General features: G+C 53.6%; 1 protein-coding gene across 1 annotated transcript; it reads right to left on the minus strand.

The window, feature by feature from the left end:
* Positions 1 to 32: 32 nt before the first annotated feature.
* On the minus strand, positions 33 to 783 carry LOC115600201 (transcription factor HES-1-like; the record flags this gene model as incomplete). Its single annotated transcript, XM_030468466.1, has 3 exons — positions 504 to 783; positions 234 to 329; positions 33 to 138 (listed from the first exon to the last, which is right to left on the minus strand). Coding segments are annotated over exons 1-3 (313 nt in total), but the record flags the coding sequence as incomplete, so codon positions are not given.
* Between the last annotated feature and the right edge of the window lie 19,979 nt (positions 784 to 20,762).

The following is a 20,762-nucleotide window of genomic DNA, read 5'->3' on the forward strand; positions in this document are numbered from 1 at the left end:
ACCCCGGAGGATCCCTCCCTTCCTCGGGGTGCCGAGCAGGTTGCACTCACCCGTCATCTGCGCCCGCTGGAGGTTCCGGAGGTGCTTGACGGTCATCTCCAGGATGTCCGCCTTTTCCAGCTTGGAGTGTCGGGAGCTCTGCGGGAAGGGAACGGAGCCGTCAGGGCTGCCAGCCGGCCCCCTCAACCCCCCACCCCTCCCCATAACCCCTGGCACCTCCTCCCCACACTTACATCCTTCTTCAGCGCATCCAGGATGAGGGTCTTCAGCTGCCCCAGGCTCTCATTGATCCGCGCCCGGCGCCGCTTCTCCATGATGGGCTTGGAGGACTGCGGGGAGATGGGGAACCGGTGAGTCCCGGTGCGACCCCGCTCCCGACCCCCGCCCCCCCTAAACCCCCCTCCCCATCCTCATCCCCAAACACCGACCTCAGCACGGCCGCGGGCTCGCCGCCATCCAGCGCCACCGTTGCTGCTCCCCCACCGGCAGGACCCGCCATTTACCTTCCGGTGTTCGCTGGCGCTCCGCGGTTTATCCGGCGTGTGGCTCGCGTTGGCCGGTGCCCCCGCGATGGGAGAAGCGGTCGGTTTCTCCATGCCCGTGTCGGCGGGCATGGCGGGAGGAAATTAATAATAATAGTAATGATAAAAAACAATAACAATAAGGTAATAATTAAAAATAGAATAAAGACCCCAAAGAACGCAGCCGGGCTGCCGGTGGCGGGAAGGCGCTGGTGGCGGGAAGGCGCGTGCGGCGGGAGGGCGCGGGGCGCGTGCGGCGGCGGGGCCGTCAGTCCCGGGGCGCGGCGCCCCCACGGCTTTTATACCCCCCGGCGGCTCCTCATTCGTGGGAACCCGCGGCCGCGGCCGTTCCCACACTCCCGCCGGCCAATCAAGACGCGACCCGCCGCCGGCCGCCGCACCGCCCGCCTCTCCCATTGGCTGCCGGCCTGCCGCCTGCGGCGCGTCACGCCCGCCGGGCGCCGGGCCACGTGGGGGCGGCCGAGAGGACGGGGAGGGCGGAGAGGACACGGGAGGAGGAGGGGGAGGCACCGGAGCAGAGGGACCCGGGGGTGGCCCCAGCGCCCTCCCCTCCGCCTGACACCCGCTCCGGCCACGGGGTCGCGCCCCGGAGGGTTGCGGGGGGCGGGCAGCTCCTTTTCCACCCCCCCCGCCGTGACACCCGCACCACGCAGGGGTGGGGGGGGTCGAGCCCTTCCCGGTGTGATACCGGCACCGGGTCGACCCGCGGGGGGTGCGTGTTGGGTGAGTGTGTGTGTGTGGGGTTTGGCCGGTCCGCCCTCCCTGCGTGGCACCCAGCCCGGGGGGCACAGAGGGGGTGACCCCGGGTGTGTGTGCGGGGCGCGCTGTCCCGGGGCAGCCCCGCCCGAGGCGCGGCGGTGACCGCGGGCGGAGGCGGCGGCGGCGGCGGCGGCTGCTGGCGCGGCACGCGAGGCCGCGGGCAGCCAACGGGTGAAGGGGGGGGGGTGCGGGGGGTGTGGGTGCGGAACTGGATGGGTGGGGGGGGTTTGGGGGGTGTGGGTGTCACCGCCGTCGGAGCCGCCCGACCATTGGCTGCCGGCGGCCCCCGCTGTCAATCACGGCGCCGGCGCTCGTGCCTCCGCCCCCGGGGCGCGCGCGGCTCCCCCCCCCCCCCCCCTTTCCCCGTTTCCTCCCCCCGCCCTCCCCCCCCCTTCCCGCCGCTCCCCCCGCCTCCGCCCGAGCACGTGCCAGAGCGATGGCGGCACCGCCCGCTCGGGGCGGCCATGGGAAAACCCCGCCCCGCCGGGACAGCCCTCGGCACCCTGACACCCCGCACCCCCCCCGCACCGCGGGACAACGCCCCACCCGCACCGGGACACCCCCCGCACCGCGACATTCCCCCCCTGGACCGGGACACACACACACACACCCCGCACCGGGACACTGCCCGAACCATGCCCCTCCCGCACCGTGCCCCCCCCCGCGGACCGTGACACCCCCTCCCCGACCTCCCCCGTGACTCCCCTTCCGCACCGTGAACACCCCCCCGGACCGTGATACTCCCCCCCAAACCGGGAAAATCCCCACCCCGCACCAGGACACCCCCCCCGCCGTGGGACACTTCTCGCACCGTGACTCCCCCCGGACCGGGACACCCACGCAGCTCCGCAGCAGGACGGGGGTTACGGGAGGGGGTAGCAGGGGTACCAAAAAGCCCCCGGGAACCTGACCCCCCCCCCCCCCGCTCCGTGTGTGTGCGTGTGTGTGTTCCCTGTGTTCCTCCTCCGTGGGACGGAGGTCTCGGCGTTACCGGCACCCACCCAGGTCCCCTCCGCGCCCCTACGGGGTCACGGCCGCCCCTTGGCCCCGCTTGGCTGTGGCTGTTCCTTGAGGGTGACGCAAAGGGCATTTCCCTCCCTTAAGGACAGCGTGACGTCAGGAGCGTGACGTCATACCCGTAAGGTTAGAAAAATCGCCCTCGTCTCCCTGGGTCACCCCCCCACTCCCCTCCTCCTCCCAGCAGACCACCCGTGGGGCTCCCTTGGTGTCCCCCTATCCCCCCCCTAAAAAAGAGGGCGAGGGGCTCTGGGGGCACCCTAAGCCTTCTAGGGATGGGGACACCCCCACCGGGGACACCCCCACTGGGGACACCCCCACTGGGGACACCCCCACCAGGGACACCCCCACCGGGGACACCCCGACTGGGGACCACCCCCTCCTCGTCCCCAGCCCCCCGGGGCTGGCTGAGGGTCAGGGGGGGCTCCTCTTCCCTTCTCCCACCCCCCAGACCCCTCCCTGCCTTGGGGTGGTGATGGGATGGGTTGAGCAGCCTGAAAGCTCTCGGCTGGTTTCTGACCCCGAATATTTCAGGAGTTTTGGTTGGGTTTTTGAAAATTATTTTTAATTATTTATTGTTATTTTTATTTTTAAATTTATTTTTAATTCATGTTTAAGAGCCTGTGCTGCGGGCTGGTCTTTTAATAATCCCAATCACAAAATTAAATCTTTTCATAAATCGCGAATCAAACCCCACCATCCACACCAGCGCCTGAAGCGCAGAGTGACGCCTCGGCTCAAACCCATCCTCCCCGCTCCTGAAGCAAAGATAAAAAGAGCGAAAATTCGGAAAACTCCTCTGGAAACAACGTGGGATTCTCCCTCTCCAAACCAAACTCCACGCGGCTCAGTTTGGGGACGTTTTTTTTGTTGTTTTGGTTTGTTTTGGGAAGGGAACACAACCACCTCCTGCGTTTATTCCCCGCTGTTTGCCCGTTTTTCCTCTTGATTTTCCGGGATGAATCAGCCCCGTTCCTCTTCTCCCTCTCCCTGCAGCCCGGGCTGGCGCCTCTCCTGTCCCCGCGGTGACACTGTGAGTGTCACCTTCCCCCTGCTGCCACCCTCTTGTGCCTTGAGGCCGTGATGGGTGCATCCTTCTGCACCCTGTTCCCTCCAGGGTGGGCACCGAGAGCTTGGAATGATGGTTCTGAAGGCACAAGTGTAATGAGTTTGGTGGCCTCAGCCTTATCGGGAGGAGGAAGGGGGTTTAGGCAAAGCTGGAGGGGGATGGGAATGGCAGAGATCCAAACAGAAGGAATATCAGGAGCAGGATGAGCACCTGGAGGAGACCAGGAAATCCTTAAGGCCACGGAGATGCTGGGAGGGCACTGGAGCCAGGCTGAGAGAGTTGGGGGTGTTCAGCCTGGAGAAGAGAAGGCTGCAATGGGGAGACCTTAGAGCACCTTCCAGTGCTCCAGGAAAGCTGGGAAGGGATTTTGGATAAGGGCATGGAATGACAAAAGAAGAGGGAATGGCTTTAAACTGGAAGAGGGGAGACAAGATGAGATTTTAATTCTTTGGGGTGAGGGTGCTGAGCCCCAGGGTGCCCCCAAAAGCTGTGGCTGCCCCATCCCTGGCAGTGCTGAAGGTTGGATGGTGCTGGGAGCATCCTGGGCTGGTGGGAGGTGTCCCTGCCCATGGCAGAAGTGTTGGAATCAGATGCTCTTTAAGGTCCCTTCCAGTCTGGGCTTCCAATTATATTGGAAAAACATATTCCTTATTTTTCTTTATTTGATTCTCCTGTTTCTCTGCCTGCAAGCCAAAGCCCACAGCCACTGGAAGAGGTTGCCCAAGGAAGTTGTGGCTGCCCCATTCCTGGCAGTGTTGAAAGCCAGGTTGGGAATGAGTCCCATTCCTATTCCTATTCCTATTCCTATTCCTATTCCTATTCCTATTCCTATTCCTATTCCTATTCCTATTCCTATTCCTATTCCACACTGCCCCAGGGTGCCCCCAGAAGCTGTGGCTGCCCCATCCCTGGAGCTGTTGAAGGCTGGATGGGGCTTGGAGCATCCTGGGCTGGTGGGAGGTGTCCCTGCTCATGGGATGATCTTTAAGGTCCCTTCCAACCCAAACCAGTCTGGGATTTGATGGTTCTCCAGAGTTCCTCCCTGGAGGGCCCAGCCCTGAGTGGGTTTTGGATGCAGGCAGCAACTCCTCTGCTCCCCTGCTCTGAGTGCTCGGGCACAGCTCAAGGGTGCTGGAAGGACTCGAGAAGGAATTAAAAAACTAACAAAAAAAATCAAGAAAGAAACCCTCCAGGCTGTGCTTCCATTCTCATCGCTGCAGCACACCTGGGCCTTTCATGTCAGGTGGAATTTTAGGTGGTTGGTCACATCCAGGCTGCAAAATGCACCCTGTAAGAAGCATCCTCCTCCTCCCCCAGACATTGGGGGGATACATTTATTTCAGGATCCTTTTCCCCAGCACACACAGGGACTCGTGTGACCACAGGAACAGCAATCCTGGGCTGCACCTGGAGTTTTGGGTGGTGCTGATTTCTTCTGGGCAAGCACTGCTGCCCCAAATGCCCACAAAGTCCAGCCTGTTCCTTTGCAGAAAGTGCACCAAGGTGCATGTTGTCTGGCTGGAGAATAATAAATGCCTGCTTTCTAAGTCTCCTTGGAAAGGTTTAGGGATCTGGTGCCTTATGAGACCAATAAAACGCAGAACAACAGCCCTTTGTGCAACCTCCCTTGCTCGTGGGAGAGCACTGTGAGGAAATAACTAATAACAAAAAATAGTGTCCCCTCCTTTGGCAGCTGGCTCAGAATGCATTAATGGCATCATTACAGTGAGGGGAAAAATAGCATAAAGCACAGAGCAAGTTTTCCAACAGAATCTACATCAAATCATGCAATTCCCAGCCTGGGAGCAGTGATTATTGATCGTGTTCCTCTCCACTGAGAATTCTTCTCCATGTGACAAGTTGGGGGAAGGTTTTGTTGTTCTAAACCACAGCCTTTCTCCTCCAGTTTCAGATGTGTCCAGGTTTCAAAGCTCAGTGAAATTTGGGGAAAAGCTTCTCTTTTCCTTAAATAACTTCAGGTGAAGGCAGAATTCTGGGCTGGGATTGCTGTGTTACTTCGTGTCTTGGTCCTACCTAAGCCCACATTTGGATATCGTTGTGATTCCCAACCTGAGCCAGAGGTTAGATTGCAAATCCCTCTGGGAATGGGGAGGAAAGCTCAGCTGGAGTTTGGAACAGGGATTTTTTGGAGGTAAGAGCCCAGTAAGAGCCTTGCTGGAAGGGAGCTGGGCAGCTTTGCACCAGCACAGGTCATGAGCATCTTATTTACCTTCATTTTCATCATCACAGTTCCCTAGAAAGGTCCATAGGGGATCCCAAAGAATCCAAAAGAGAGTGATTGGTGAATTCCAGTGCAATGGGAATTGCAGTTATTAATTTGCCTTTAATTAAGACTGCTCTCTCCTGCAATGGCTCACTTGCAGTCAGCACAGCTCTGGCTGGGTATAATTTGGGTTTTACATTTTTTGCCACTGACAACCTGTCCTGGATACACAGGGGGAAAGTGAAAGCCTTTAAACTGGCTCTGGATGGGTCCCTGGGATTTTCCTTCTTAAGGTTTATGTGAAAATTCCCTGTGATTCCTCCCTGGTCATGGCCTATATAGCCATAATCTTGATCCCTTAAAAAACCATCATGTTTATACAGTGGGGTGGGTTTAAAACCAAACCAAAACAGCTTAAAGGCTTTTTCTGCCTGAAGACTGGCAACATGAGGCAGGTTATTAATCCTAATATCAGTGTTTGATTAGAGGAGAGGGAACAGAAGAGGACAAACTGCTTGTGGCTGACTCCACTTGTCCTTGCCCAGCCTGGACTTGCCCTGCATCTCTCGAGCTCTCTTTGATCACTAAACCCAATTTTATTACAACCAAACTTCAAAAATTTTGAAGCCCAACTCAAAAGCTTGCAGCTGGGGTGGAAAAAAAAAAAGAAGAAAAAAAAAAGAAAAAAAAAAAGGCTCATAAAAGGCCTGGTGGGGTCCCAGGGGGCTGAATGCAGGTTTTGTCTCCTTCCTGCATCCTGCCTGCTTGTGGCCCTGGCCCTGTTTGTTCGGGGTATTGTTGGGCAGACAGCTGGGGCTGTGTTCAGCCACTCCAGTGCCTGTTTGCCCAGGGATTGGGCTGTAATCCCTCTGGGATTTCCCTCTGCTTGATCCCATACAATCATCCCCTGCCATACATCACTCGGGGGAGTGTGTCAAAGGGAATGCTGAAGGAGAAATTAAGACATTAAGGCCTGGCAGATTGCAAGGAGGTTCTTTAGCAGCCTATAATGTGTAACAAATTACAGTACAGCCTTCTGCCCTCAGCATCCTTTTCAAACCTGGCACGGCCTCTTTTGTCCCTCCCCAGCTTACTGCTCTAATCAGCTAAAATTAATTATTAGGGTCGCATGACTCCCCAAATCCCCCAAACAAGCCCGGGGCCAGAAAAACCCCCACAAGCAATGGTTTTTTTCTCTGCTTGCCTTCCCTCCTTTGCCTGCTCTTCCCAGGGCATGCACAAGGTTCCCCCTATCCCTCCCTTCCCTCCCACCCGACACGTGGGCTTGCAGAGCATCGTGGAGTGCATGGGAATGCAATTTAAATAAACCCCAGGCATTCTTGGGCTCTGAGGAAACTTGGGGCTCTTTCAGTAAAGATACTTCTAAGAAGATGACTGTCTGCACTGATAAACTGTTACGGGCATCCTTTGCAGGGCTGCTGGATATGGGGACGCCATGGTGGCGACGTGGGAGGAATTTGGGGACATCAGAAATGGGAATTATTATTTTTTGGTTTTTTGCTTTTTTTTTTTTTTCTTTTTTCTGGGGCTCTTTGGAGCAAATGGGTTTTAATTTCTTTTCTCATCTCTCTCTTCCTCCTTCCACGCCCTGGGGCAGGAAGAAAACCCGCAGTGGGGGAGACAAAAAACTCTTTCTGACGGCATCGCCCCGGTTTGGTCTCGGGGAGCTGAGAGCCTCCCTTGAGCTGCAGCCCCAGAATAGCCCAGCTGATTGAGACAGATGTTCTCTTCTTTAGCAAGTGCCAACACTTTGCCCAAACACATATTTGCTGACTTACCCTTGGCTGGGAAACATCTTGAAAAGGCGGCGGAGATAAAAAGGAAGGGAACGAAGCCGCGTTGTGTCCAGATTTAACACAGCCCAGTGCTCCATTCTCTGAAACCAGTCCTGGCTGAAGAGGTCCCTTTCACTGGATCCTGTTCATTTGTTGATGGATAATAGGGGCTGAGTTGCAGCAATCCGTGTGCAGAAAGCAGAAAATAGAGTCAATTACATCTGTATTAGGTGGCCGTGGGGAGAAAATCTCCTTACATGCCTTCCACTGATACTGTTCTTAATTATATTGGCTAAGGAGCTGCCTCTGTTAAATCCAGGCACAACTTGAGCTGCTCTAAATATAGAGCCTCAAATATCTCCTGAGAAGGCAATGGCTGGGATGTAACTTTCCAGCAGGACTTGAAATTAGGAGGTTTTTTGTTGTTTTTTTTTTACTTGCCCACAAGAAAGGTCTCCAGTTGAGCTGGCACAAGGGTGCCAGTGGGGAGCAGAAGCAGGTGGCTCAGTGTGGCTCTGCCAGGACCTGCTTCAGGTGGAGAGTCCTGAAAACCTGCCCAGTTCCTGGTGCTGTCCCTCCCGGGGAGAAACAGACATTGGGACCTGGTCCTTAAAGCCCTGGTTTAGTTGTTTCATTATGGTGGTGGTCAAAGGTTGGACTGGGTGATCTGGGAGGTCTTTTCCAGCCTAAAACATTCTGTGATTCTGTGAAACAAGAGGTTGAACCTTGGGAGGATGGGATCTGCATGGTTCCCTCTGCTTTGGGCTGCTCCTTGGTTGGGTGATGCCATCACCCCAAGCTTGGAAGGGCCTAAGTGTTGCTATGGATTTTATGGTTACCTGCAGGGTGTGGGAAATCACTGAATCACAGGCTGGGTGGGGAAGGACCTTAAAGCTCCCCCAGTGCCACCTCTGCCATGTTCAGAGACACCTCCCCCATCCCAGGATGCTCCAAGGCCCATCCAACCTTCAACACCCCCAGGGATGGGGCAGCCACAGCTTCTCTGGGAAACCTGGAGCTCAGCACCCTCACACCAAAGAATTTGTTCCTAAAATCTCATCTCAATCTCCCCTCTTTCAGCTTGAAACCCTTTCCCCTCATCCCATCCCCCCAGGCCTTTATCCCAAGTCCCATTCCAGCCTTCCTGGAGCCCCTTCAGGCACTGGAAGTTGCTCCAAGGTCTCTGCAGAGCCTTCTCTTCTCCAGGCTGAACACCCCCAACTCTCTCAGCCTGGCTGAGGAGCAGAGGGGCTCCTATGAGCCCCCAAGAGACACCTAAAGGTCCTAGGAGCAGAAAGGATACAGATTAGGACCTCTTTTCCTCAAGGCTTTATCTAGAGTAGGTAAACTCCAGAGGGCTGTGCCATCTACCCAACCAGGACAAGTATCTGTGGCACGTCACAGATTTTGCTTTTTGGTTCTGGTTTCCCTTGATCTTATTAAAAACTTGTCTGTTCCTCTACCTGCAGGGAAATGTAAAAAAAAAAAAAAAATAAAATTCAATTCTATTTGCTTTTCCTTAGTAAAGATTTGTCATTTTGCCATCTGTAGGCAAGCCTGCTCAGCAACAATGGGTTTTGTTTGACTTCTCTAGCAAAAAGGTCCCAGTTTTTCCCTTGGCCCCAGCCCCAGCTCGCTTCCCCCTCTATTCCCTCCCTCCTCATTCTTTTCTCTGGGTCTGTTGATGAGCTTGGCCTAATCAGATTAACTCAACCCAGACACAGCAGTGGCAGTTTATTCTCTTTTAAAAGGACTCCACAGTTTCCTACAAACTTTTTTGTAAACTCTTCATCTCCTGCTAAAGTCCTTTGTAAGCTGCATCCAATGGACTCTTTGAGAGCCCCACACTCCCCATCAATGAATGGGTCACTAATCCAGAAGAGTGGAGCAAGGCTTTGAAATCCTTGCCTCTAAATGCCACTGAGGCACTGGGAGCCTTGCCTAGCACACCAGGAAAAGGGAATTCAAGTCCCAACTAGCTGGAGCTATTCCTAAAATAGATGTTTTGAAATAAGAATAATCATTAAAAAAAAAAAATCTGGTTTCTTTACAAGGCTGATGAGATGGAGATGGGTTCTCTGGGGTTGTCCTTTACCCAGGGCAGGAATGGGATGTCCTGCAAAGCCAAGAAGAGGAGAGAACCCAAGTTCTGGCACCACAGGCAGGTGCTCATCAAGCCTGGGCAGAAGTTTCACCATCCACAGCTCTTCCCTTTAGCATCAGCCCAGAGCTTTTCCTCCCCAGATTTTCCCCTTCTGCTTCTGGCTGGCATGTCTGGACAGCTTCATTGTGGGGAGGATTTCATGGCATTCAGTGGAGGTTTCCACCTCTTTAGGGCTGCAGAGAGCAGATGAAGGTTGTGACTCTGTCCCACTGCCTCCCAGTCCCTTCATGCCTTGGAGAAAACTTGCTCCATGTTCAAAAGAGGCAAAAAAGATCCCACAATGAGCAAAGCAAGTCCCTGAAAAAAAACAACCCCAAAACCCCTATTGTCTTCCAGGAAGGCAGCAATCATTTTTCATGCTATCAGCTTCATATTAAAAATTCCATTGAATGGCAAAAAAATGGATTAAAAAAAAATAAATCCTGGATTAAAACCTGTTGGGAAATAAGAGGAGAAAAAAAGGAGTCTTGGGTTTGTATTTGGAAGGGAGCAGAAGTCCCATGAATCATTCTTAAGCCTCCACTCAACCTGAGTGCTGGCTCTGAGGATGAGTGTGCATGAGGCATGGGAGGAAGGAAAAGGGACAAATCCAGAGCCAAGATCTGAGTTCCAATTAAACTTTGAGCTCCCTGAGAACTTTCCAGGGAGCAGCCAGGGGCTGAGCTGGGCCCAGGGTTACCCTGCAGCACCCATTGCTGGTGCAGGGCATGGCACAGACCCATTCCCAGGCAGGTTCCCTGGGGCAGGTGTGGAGATCTGGCTCCATCAGCACATCACCCACCTCAGCTCAGCCTCCACAGCTCCTTCCCCTTTTCACCTGGCTCAGCAGAGCATGGAGGTTGCTTTTTTTGTCAGGACAAACTCATTCTGGGGGCTCTCCCCCATCCCCCCAGTTCCCAGCCCATCCTCTCCATCCAGCCAGCACTGCCCATGCAGGTTCCTCTGCCAGTTCTTTCCCTGCCCAAACAGATCTGGTGCTGCTCCAGCTGGATGCTCCTGAGTTCCAGATGGAGGAAAGGGCTATGGTTGCTCTCTGGCTCATGTGCAGGACTTGGTCTCCCAAAATTTATGGGGATTGGGAGAGAGTGATGAAGGGAAACTGCTCCAGCATTCCCTTTGGGATGACCCTCTTGGTTTCCATGATGGAGAACAAAACCAGCCCCTCTGGAGAGGCCAGGACCATTTGGCCAGCTCAAAGGGATGCTGGACAACCTCCACTTGCCAGGCTCTTGCCAAGTGTCTGGAGCTGGGAGGCTCCCAGAATCACCTAATATTGTAGGTTGGAAGAGACCTCCAAGCTCACCCAGTCCAACCTTTGGCCAACACCATCATCTAAATCCTAAATCCTGGCCTTAAGGATCAGCTCCAAATGCCTTTAAAATCCTCTCCAGGGATGCTGACTCCACCACTGTCCTGGGCATCACTCCCTGGGCTTGGGTCTTCCCCCCCCCCCCCCAAATCCCATCCCCCACTAATCCAAAGCTTTCTTCTTCCTCCCCCAAATTTGAATGACAGGAAATCTGCTGTTTAAAGAAAAGGGAAGTGGTGTGAGGTTTTGTGCCTACCTAATTATGTGCTAATTGGGCTTGGGGCAAAGCTCTCATCCCATCCTGTGCCCGTGACTGAAGTGCAAGTCGTGACATAAGGAGGATCCAGGAGCTCACCAGGAGCCAGCTTGTCCTGTCTGGTTGCTGCATGCCTGGGAATTATTAATAAATGAATGATACCCCTCCCTGCTGGGTGGTAAACACCAGGGCAGCTTGGAGCTGAGACCTCCAAAAACCTGGTGGAAGGCTGGGCTGGGCTGGGCTGGTTCATTACCCTCCATGGCACATGGAGAGATGGATCTGGAGTGGGATGGAGAAGGACATGGAGAGTCCTATGGGGTTTTTTTTTAAGAGATGAAACCTTGGGAAGGCTGCCCAGGGGTACTGGGTTATCTTTAAATCACTTTCTTGGGCCATGGAGATGTTGGAAGAGATGGGAAGGGGGAGGTGATGGTGAGGAGGTGAGGTTGGGCTGTTTTGTAACCTCTCCTCAGGGAAATGACTGACAAGATTTGGACTCCTGGACTTAAAAGAGGGGCTTGGAGAGGCTTTGGGGCTTGGAGAAGCTTTGCCTTTTGGTTTGCTGGAGCTGCTCAGTCTGGAGTTATTGCACTTGGTGCAACTTTTCAGGTCATATTCAGGAAGACCTAAAGGGCAGCCAAGGATTGAAAAGACCTGATTCTAGAAAATCCTTCATGTCAGAAAGGGAGAACTCAGTTAAGGCTGCAAAGTGGGGCAGGTTAAAGCTTTGGAGATGCAGCTTCAGCCCTGTCCCTGCAGGACACCACAGCCACATCCCTGTGGGATCACACAATCCTTCTGCTTGGAAAAAACCTTTGGGATCATGGAGTTCAAGCTTCATGGAGCCTCAGCTCTATGGGGCCATGGTTTGCCCAGTTCCTGGCTCCCACCCAGCAGGAAGGGAAGAGCAGCAGAGGCAGATGAGGAGAAGGAAATTCTCCTCCAGGAGGTTTCATCCCCTCTGAGTTTGCTGCAGGCATCTCCTGCCCTGCCCAAGCAGGCAGAATTTCAGCTCAGGCACCTGAGGTCTGGCAGAATTCCAGAGCAAGAAAACCCCAGGCCTTTTAGTAGGAGGCTTCAAGCAATCCCTGCAGCAGGCAGGCAGCCAAACCACCTCCTGCCAGCTGATGGCATCACCCCCAGGGGCTCAGCACCTCAAGAAAGGAAAATCACCCAAGGACCCAGCAGGATTGGAGGGGAAACTCAGAGGGACTGAGTGGGGTACCCAGGGAGGTGGGGGATGCTCCATCCCTGGGGGGTTTTAAGAAAAAATGGGATGTGCCATGGGCTCAGGGATCAAGGGTTGGATTTGATGAGCTCAGAGGTCCTTCCCAACCCACCTGATTCTCTGATTCTGTGATTTTATGATTCTGTGATTTCCTGATTCTCTGATTCTGTAATTTTCCAATTCTCTGCTTCTCTGATTTGCTGCTTCTCTGATTCTGTGACCCTTCCCTTAAGGTCACCCTGCTCCAGGAAAGTGCTGAGCTTGGCTTAAGCAGTTGGGATCTGAAATGCAGCCCAGATTGGGTGCTTTGCAGCAGGGATCTCCTGGCCTGGGGGTTTTCCTTGCCCTACCCTGGGAAGGTTTTGGCTCCATCCTCTCCCCAGGTGCCAGGCATAGCAACACCACGTTCCCTCGGTCCCCACAGCAACGTGGGGGAAAAAAAGAAAAGTTTAATGAAAAAAATGGAAAGGTTGGAGTCTTAAAATAAATTCCAATCCTGGCTGAAATTTCACAGTGGCTGCTAAATGTCTTCTTGCTCCAGGACTTGTGTGCGGGAAGCGAAACAATTGCTCCCTTCCAAGAGAATTAAAAAAAAAATGTATATATATAAATAATAAAACTGGGCCTTGTTCCCTTGCTGGTGAGATGTGAAGCCAGCTCCAGCGGAGGGGTGGGAGGTGATGGATGTAATTAAAAGCCCAGAGGGAGGGAGGGAGAGAGGGAAGAACAATAAATGGAGGCAGCTTATCTTGTGGCTGAGAGCTGATCTTCCTGGACATGTAACATATGGTATTTTCAATAATGGATAAACAGTTTAAAGGGGACCTGCAAATGTTGTCTTTTAATGAGCTAGCAGCAGGGTGATGTGCTGAATACCCTCAGCTCACCTTTTATCTTGCTCTCAGGTCCCCTTGACTGGGGCTGGGGGGGTTCCTGCTGGGCTGGGGAGCCCCAGCACCCCCTGGGCCATGTCACAGCTGCCACCAAGCCAGCCCTTTGGGCTTGAGGGGCTGAATATAATTACCCAAAGCTGGACTTTGGCCAGGAGCACGGGGCTAGTTCCCTTACTCCTGCAAAAACTGCTGTGGGATCTTTAATTACCAGTGCAGGTCAAGACCCAGCTCATTTCATCTCTCAGACAACCTCCCCAGCAGCCCCCCCGGGGGCTCAGAGCTGCTGCCTGAACTTCAGAACACCAAATTGTGCCTCATTTTCAGGTGCCACCTCTGGAAAATATCTGGAAGCAGCAAATGAGCATCATCTCAGGAGGAGGTTTGAGGTTTGCTGCTTGGGGCATCAGTTCTGCAGAGCCTCAGGGGAGCCCCAGATTCCCAGGGAGGCACAAAGGAAACTCCTGTCCTAGAAAACCAATTGCAGGTGGAAATCCATCTCCAGAACCAGGTGGGACCTTGGGAAATGCTGGAGCAGCTGGAGCCTGTTTCCCATGCCCAGATAAAAAGGGGGAAGAGGGGAAGGAGAGGTCATGGCTCCATCTGAGCTTTGTGGTTGGAGCTTGGGGATCCTGGAGCTGCTTGGGAAAGATGTGTTCAGCCTTGCAGGTACCTCCCCACTGCTGGGATTTAACTTCCATTCTGGGGAAACAGTGGAAGTGATGCCTGTCCAGCTCATCCCTCAAGAGCAGTGGTGGGAATTGGGAAAGTTTTTCCCTGCCTGGCTTTCCCTCCATTCCCAGGGGATGCTCAGAAGAGATCCCAATCCCTTCCTTGCTGTGTTCCCAGCTAAGCAAGGCAAAACTTGAGGTTCTGTTGCCTCAGGGCTGCAAAGAGCAGGAAAATCTGCAGGGTTAGGTTCAAGCTACCACCTCCAGCAAACTGGGAGGAGGCTGTGGTGCCCAGTCTGGCTCCAGTGCCAGGGTTAAAGTGAATCCTCTCCTGAGGCCAAGCTTTCAGCTGGCATAAATCTGGGTGGATCCTTCAAAGCTCTGGTGTCCTGGGCAGCCATGCTCCCTTTTCACACTGTAATCTTTCCATTGTCTTGGAATTATCATCTTCAGCCTCTGACATCTCCTGGTATCCCCCTTTTCCCCTCCTCACTGTCCCAAGCATCAGTTTTGTGTTGGCTTCTGCTGGACCAGCATTGAGCATCCCTTGGGAAAGCTCAGTGGCATTGGAGCTGTGGAGATAAAGCTGGAAAACTCTGTCCTGGTCACCTGGGAAGAACCCAAAATTGGCTTTTAGGAGGTGTCAGCCACCCAGGCAAGTTCAGAGCTTTTGTTTAACACCCCTCATCTCTTTTCAGCTCCTGAGAGCAAATGTAGGAGAGCAACTGAGCTTGAGCAGAGGCACAGAATTATTTTGGCTGGGTAAAACCTTGGAGATCATTGAGTCCCAGGGTTTGAGGTGTTTGCTGAGCACCCCTGGGGCTGGATGTGTTCCCACAGCCCAGGCTCCTCTGAAGCCAGAGCTGGGCTCCTGTGTCCTTGCTTCCTTCAGACCCTTCCCATCATTTCAGACAAAGCCCTGGGAGTCGGGGGGCATTTTTAGTTAACTCCAAATATCCATGTGTTTGGGGAGCCATCTCCTTTTGTCCCAGCTCATTAAGGGAAATAAATGGCCCCTGACCATCTGTCATCTTTGTGCAGGTACCTGGCAGAGAGGGGTGGGAAAAGGCCCAGAGGACCCTTAATCCCTTCAGGCTTCAGCCAAGGGAATGGTGCTTCCCACAATATAATTACTGCAGGGCTGCTGGGAAGTGACAGACCTAGTGAGTGGAAATAGATGAATGTAATTAAAATCCCAGGGAGAGAGGGATGGAGCTGGGGAGGTGCTGGAGAGAGAGCAGGGGAGGGAGGGAGGGAGGAAGAGTGGTGGAGGGTGAGGAAGCAGATCCCAGGCTGCCCTGCAGGCTAGGGGCCATAAGCTGATGCCTTTAGAGAAGGGAAAAGGTGGAAGCTTATTACTGATCATTTTATTACTGAGCATTTCTTGTTTCTCTGTTCTACTTGCTTTTTTTTTTCTTTCTGAAAATCTCAGGGATTTCAAAGCTGAAGGAGGAAGAGAACCATGGAGGCTGCCCCCATGCATAAACCCAGCCCCTTGGGCTTTGCATCCAGATAAGAGGTTTTTCCCTTCAGAGCTCCAAGCTCCCGACTGTGGATTAAAGGAATTTTGTTTTTCCAAGCATCCCCTGGTTCCAGAGGCTCCCAGGATCAGGTGCTGAGCTGTGAGAAGTCATCAGGACACAGCTCCTGAACATTCCCAGTGGCATGGGAATGAGGAGAGGTGCCTGGGGCAGGAATTTTCCAAGTTGGCTTTCCAGGAATTGGCCCCAAATGATGGAGGAATGCAGCTACTTTCAGAAGGACTCTGGCAGCAGTGACAGCTTTAGGACTTCTTGTCCCTTGCTGTCCTTTCTCTTCTCTCCCTTTGGCATCCTCAGGAGCAGTAACCCCATGGCTGTACCCCATGTCCCTCCCCTGGTAGCAAAAGTTCCCCATTTGCTCAAAAAGATCCCCTTGCAGCAGGGATTTGCCACCTTAACTCTCAGGGATGCAAAGGGAAGGGAGGTGCTGGCTGCAAAAGCCAAGCCAAGGATTTCAAAGCTGCTTCACTCCGTTGGCCAAGTGACCTCTGGAGAGGGAATGGGTTTCCTGGGAGCCTTCTAAAGCTCTCAGGGATGGCCCAGCTCCAGGATCCTGAACGCTGCTGGGATCTGTGCTTAGCAGAGGGCCCCTCAGTTCAAGAAGGACAGGGAAGTGCTTGAAAGAGTCCAGCGCAGAGCTACTAAGATGATGAAGGGAGTGGAACATCTCCCTTATGAGGAAAGGCTGAGGGAGCTGGGTCTCTTTAGTTTGGAGAAAAGGAGACTGAGGGGTGACCTCATCAATGTTTTCAAATATGTAAGGGGTGAGTGTCAGGGAGATGGAGTTAGGCTCTTCTCAGTGGTGACCAGTGATAGGACAAGGGGTAATGGATGTAAATTGGAGCACAGGAGGTTCAAGTTGAATATCTGGAAACATTTTTTTCCTGTAAGGGTGACAGAGCCCTGGAACAGGCTGCCCAGGGGGGTCGTGGAGTCTCCTTCACTGGAGACATTCAAAACCCACCTGGACACGTTCCTGCACGATGTACTCTAGGTGGCCCTGCTCTGGCAGGGGGGGTTGGACTAGATGGTCTTTCGAGGTCCCTTCTAACCCCTAGGATTCTATGATTCTATGATTTTGCTGCTGGGTGCTGGGGAGCAGCTCTGCAGCACTGGGGTTGTTTTGTATTGATCAGGAATTGGTGCTTTCCCTCTTTTTTTTTTTTTTTTTCCCCTCTTTAAAATATTTTTTTTTTTTTTTTACCCTTTCTTTCTCCTTGCCATCTCTTTGATGTCTTTTAATTACCTTCCTCCTCCTCCACATCCCCCCCCCTACCCTTCTTTTTAAAGTTGCTTTATTGGCTTTGCTCTGGATGAGGCTGGGGGGTGAGCAGCCAATTCCTTGAATAAATCATTTTGGGGGGGGGGAATAATGGAATAACAGTGGCTGGGGCTGCTTTCCTGGGGGAGCCTCCTCATTGCTCCATCTGGCCCTTGTGTCAGCCTCAAGTTTCCTGAAGTTTCCTGGATGAGGATGCTGGGGGGGGACACACACACCTCTCATGGAGCATCCTGCTCCCACCATGGGAGCAACCAGGCTGTCTCCCCAAACTCTGGGTTCAGAGCTGAGGGAAGGAAAGGGGAAAGAGTTTGGATCCCCATCTGGAGGAGATTTCCACCCTCCCCATGGGGCAAACCAGAGTGGTTCTATCCAGAGAGGGGTTGATCCTAAAAGTGTCCCCCCCACCTTTAGGATCAACCCGTCTCTGGATAAAACCACTTTGTCCCCATCCCCCCTTTTTCTCCCCATTCCCCCTTTTCTCCTCACCCCCCTTTTTCTCCCCACCCCTCTTTTTTCCCCTATCCCCCCCTTTTTTCTCCCCACCCCCTTTTTTCTCCTCACCCCCCTTTTTTCCCCTATCCCCCCCTTTTTCTCCCCATCCCCCCTTTTTCTTCCTAACCCCCTTTTTCTCCCTATCCCCCCTTTTTTCTCCCCATTCCCCTTCTTCTCCCCACCCCCCTTCTTCTCCCCACCCCTCCTTTTTCTCCCCATCTCCCCTTTTCTCTCCCCATCCCCCTTTTTCTCCCCACCTCCCCTTTTTCTCCCCATCCCCTCTTTTTCTCCCCCTCCCCTCTTTTCCCCCCCCTCCCTCCCTTTTCTCCCCACCCCCTTTTTCTCCCCATCCCCCCCTTTTTCTCCCCATTCCCCTTTTTCTCCCCACCTCCCCTTTTTCTCCCCACCCCCCCTTTTCCTCCCCATCCCCTTTTTCTCCCCATCCCCCCTTTTCTCCCCATCCCCCCTTTTTCTCCCATCCCCCTTTTTTCCCCCACCTCCCCTTTTTCTCCCCCCTTTCCCCAGACTCAGGGTGGCTGGGAAATTTGAGGAATGTTCAGATTTTACTCATTAGCCCAACCTCCTGCTGGCCCTGGTTTCAACCAACCTGCAGGGGCTTCCCTTGATCCGTGATGTATGAGTGGGAGCCCTGGAGCCAGGCTGGAGGCATCCTGCATCCCAGCTCTCCTGCCACTGGACATCACTCAGTCTAATTGTCTTCATCTGCTTTGCCTTCATCATACCCACACTCTGGGCTAGCCAGGGGGCTACCAAGGCTATTTCAAGGGGTGTCAGACTAGCCCAAGCTTTGCTGGAAGCTCTCCTGGCTCAGCATCCCAGAAACCTGAGATGTTGGGATAGATCCCACTATTTGTTCTCTTCCACTCCACTATTTATTCATTGCTGCTGCTCTGCTTTTGGGAAGGGGGGGACCAACTCTACCTGGGAGTAATCACAGAGGTGTAAATCCTAAGCAGGAAGAGAGAAAATTGGCATTAATTCCCTTCCTTGCTGCTGCTGGAGACAGGGAGCTGCAGGAAACCACAACCAAAGGTGCTTCCCTGCAGCCTTGGCCAGCATGGAGCAGGTTTTCCAGGTCCTCCCTCTGCTCCCTGAGGTGTGGCCAGCTTGGGAACCTCTGGAAGGCAGCTTAGACCTTGAGTCCCAGCTCTTAGGAGCCTCCTCTGAGCTTTGTGTTGCAAATCTGAGCTTCCCCAAGGAGCCTCCTGGGTCCCTGCCCTGGCAGCATCAGCTCCCTGCTCCATCCAGGGGCTGCCTTCAGCACTTCCAGCAAGGAATTCCATCTGTGGAGTGCCTGGAGGAAGAGGAAAGAGCTTCCCTGTGTCTGGAAAGATGAGCCCCAGGTTTTGGGCTACCTGCACCCAGCTTGGAGAGGGCTCCCTGCTCAGGGAGGGCTGGGACAGGCACCCACCTGGGCTTATTTTCCCCTTTGCTTCAAGATCTTTGGGGTTTTGCTGTTGGGGTTTTGGTTTTCTTGGAAAAATGTTGGGGTTTTTTTATTATTATTTTCTTTTTTTTTTTTTTTTTTTTGGATGGGGAGAAGCTGCCAGTTCCTAAAAGCCTCTCCCTCCTTATTTAATAGCAAAGCCCTTCAATTAGTTTCATTTGATTTACTTTGATGCTTTTGTTCCCCAGAGGTTCCCAGCACACACAGGGCTGCTCCTGCCCCACTTTGATCTCAGCACCACTGCCAAGAACCTCCTGGACCCTCCCTGGGACAGAACCATCCATCCAGGCTCAGCACATCCCAATCCCATCACTGGGGCTGCTGCTTTGCTCCCCCCATGCCCCCCCCTCTCCCCCCCCATCTGTTCCAAAAACCAATATTGACTCAGGAGTGGGGGGAACCCCCTGCCAGGCTCCTTTAATCAAAGCTTTCCCCAGCAAATGAAGATTTTTTCCAAGAAGGTCTCCAGGTGCTTGGGCCAAGGGATGGAGGAGACAATGGAGAGCCCAGCAGGAGCTTGGCTGCTATGGCAAAGGGAAGGGAGAGCAGGGGGGGAAGGTTTAAGGGGGGCTTTGGGGGGGTCAGGAGCCTCAGCTCAGCACCAAGGGTTGGGCCAGATCCACAGGAGCCAGACAAGGGTTTGAACACAGAGCCAGAACATTGAACATTTGCAATTAAGGGAAAGAAAAAGGGGGGGGAGAGGCAAGAGGGGGAGGTGGAGGCAGCCCAGAGATGAACTCTCCTGGGAATGATGCCCTCAAGCTGAGTCCCCTGGCTCTCCTACAAACCTCCTTTTCCCTGGTCCCATAGCTTTCAAAAGCTGTTTTTTTGGGTTTTTTTTACCTGGCTGAGGTTCAGCAGCAAGGTTTGGGTCTCCAGAGCCTTGCCACGAGGTTTTGCTGAAGGTGCAGGAACCACAGAATCCTTTTGAACCTTTCAGGTGGTTGAGTCCAACCCTGTCCCCATCACTAAATCCAGGTCCCACATCCTGCTGGTGACTTCTCCCTTCCCCAACGTCTTGGCAAAGGGTTCTGTGTCCAGCCAGGGCTGGAATCTGAAGTTGGGTGATTTCTTATTTTTTTTTTCTATGGGAAAGCAGGATTAGGTCTGGAAGACAACTTGGGGATGTCCAGCCTGACCCTACCTGGGGCAGTGGCAAATCTGGGACTTGTTCCTGATATTTTTTTGCCTCCAGGTGCCACTTCCAGGCCTTGGGAAGACATTGGTCCTGCTCTCAGCACCCATCTGCCTTCCCTGGAGACAGCACATCTCAAATTTAGGGATGATACCAGGGCCAAGCACATCATCCCTTGTCAGGTAAGACTGATTTATATATATATATAAAACAGGAAGAGAGCTCAGTGCTTTTTGGCTGCTCCCCTGCAAAAGAGGGGAAAAAATGACTTGGATTCATAGAATCATAGAATCATAGAATCAACTGGGTTGGAAGGGACCTCAGAGATCATCAAGTCCAACCCTTGATCCACTCCCCCTGTGGTTCCCAGCCCATGGCACTCAGTGCCACATCCAGGCTCTTTGGAAAGATCTCCAGACACGGAGAATCCACTACTTCCCTGGGCAGCCCATTCCAATGCCTGATCACCCTCTCCAGAAAGAAATTCTTTCTCATCTCCAACCTAAACCTCCCCTGGCACAACTTGAGACCCTGCCCTCTTGTCTTGCTGAGAGTTGCCTGGGAAAAGAGCCCAACCCCCCCCTGGCTCCAACCTCCTTTCAGGGAGTTGGAGAGAGTGATGAGGTCTCCCCTGAGCCTCCTCTTCTCCAGCCTCAACACCCCCAGCTCCCTCAGCCCTTCCTCACAGCAATTCTGCTGGATCCCTTCACAGCCTCCTTGCTCTTCTCTGGACCTGCTCCAGCACCTCAATCTCCTTCCTGAACTGAGGGGCCCAGAACTGGACACAGGACTCAAGCTGTGGCCTCACCAGAGCTGAGCACAGGGGCAGAATCCCTTCCCTGGACCTGCTGGCCACGCTGTTCCTGAGCCAGCCCAGGATGCCATTGGCCTTCTTGGCCACCTGGGCACACTGCTG

Source organism: Calypte anna, unplaced genomic scaffold (assembly GCF_003957555.1).
Source record: "Calypte anna isolate BGI_N300 unplaced genomic scaffold, bCalAnn1_v1.p scaffold_134_arrow_ctg1, whole genome shotgun sequence".
Classification (NCBI taxonomy): Eukaryota; Metazoa; Chordata; class Aves; order Apodiformes; family Trochilidae; genus Calypte; species Calypte anna.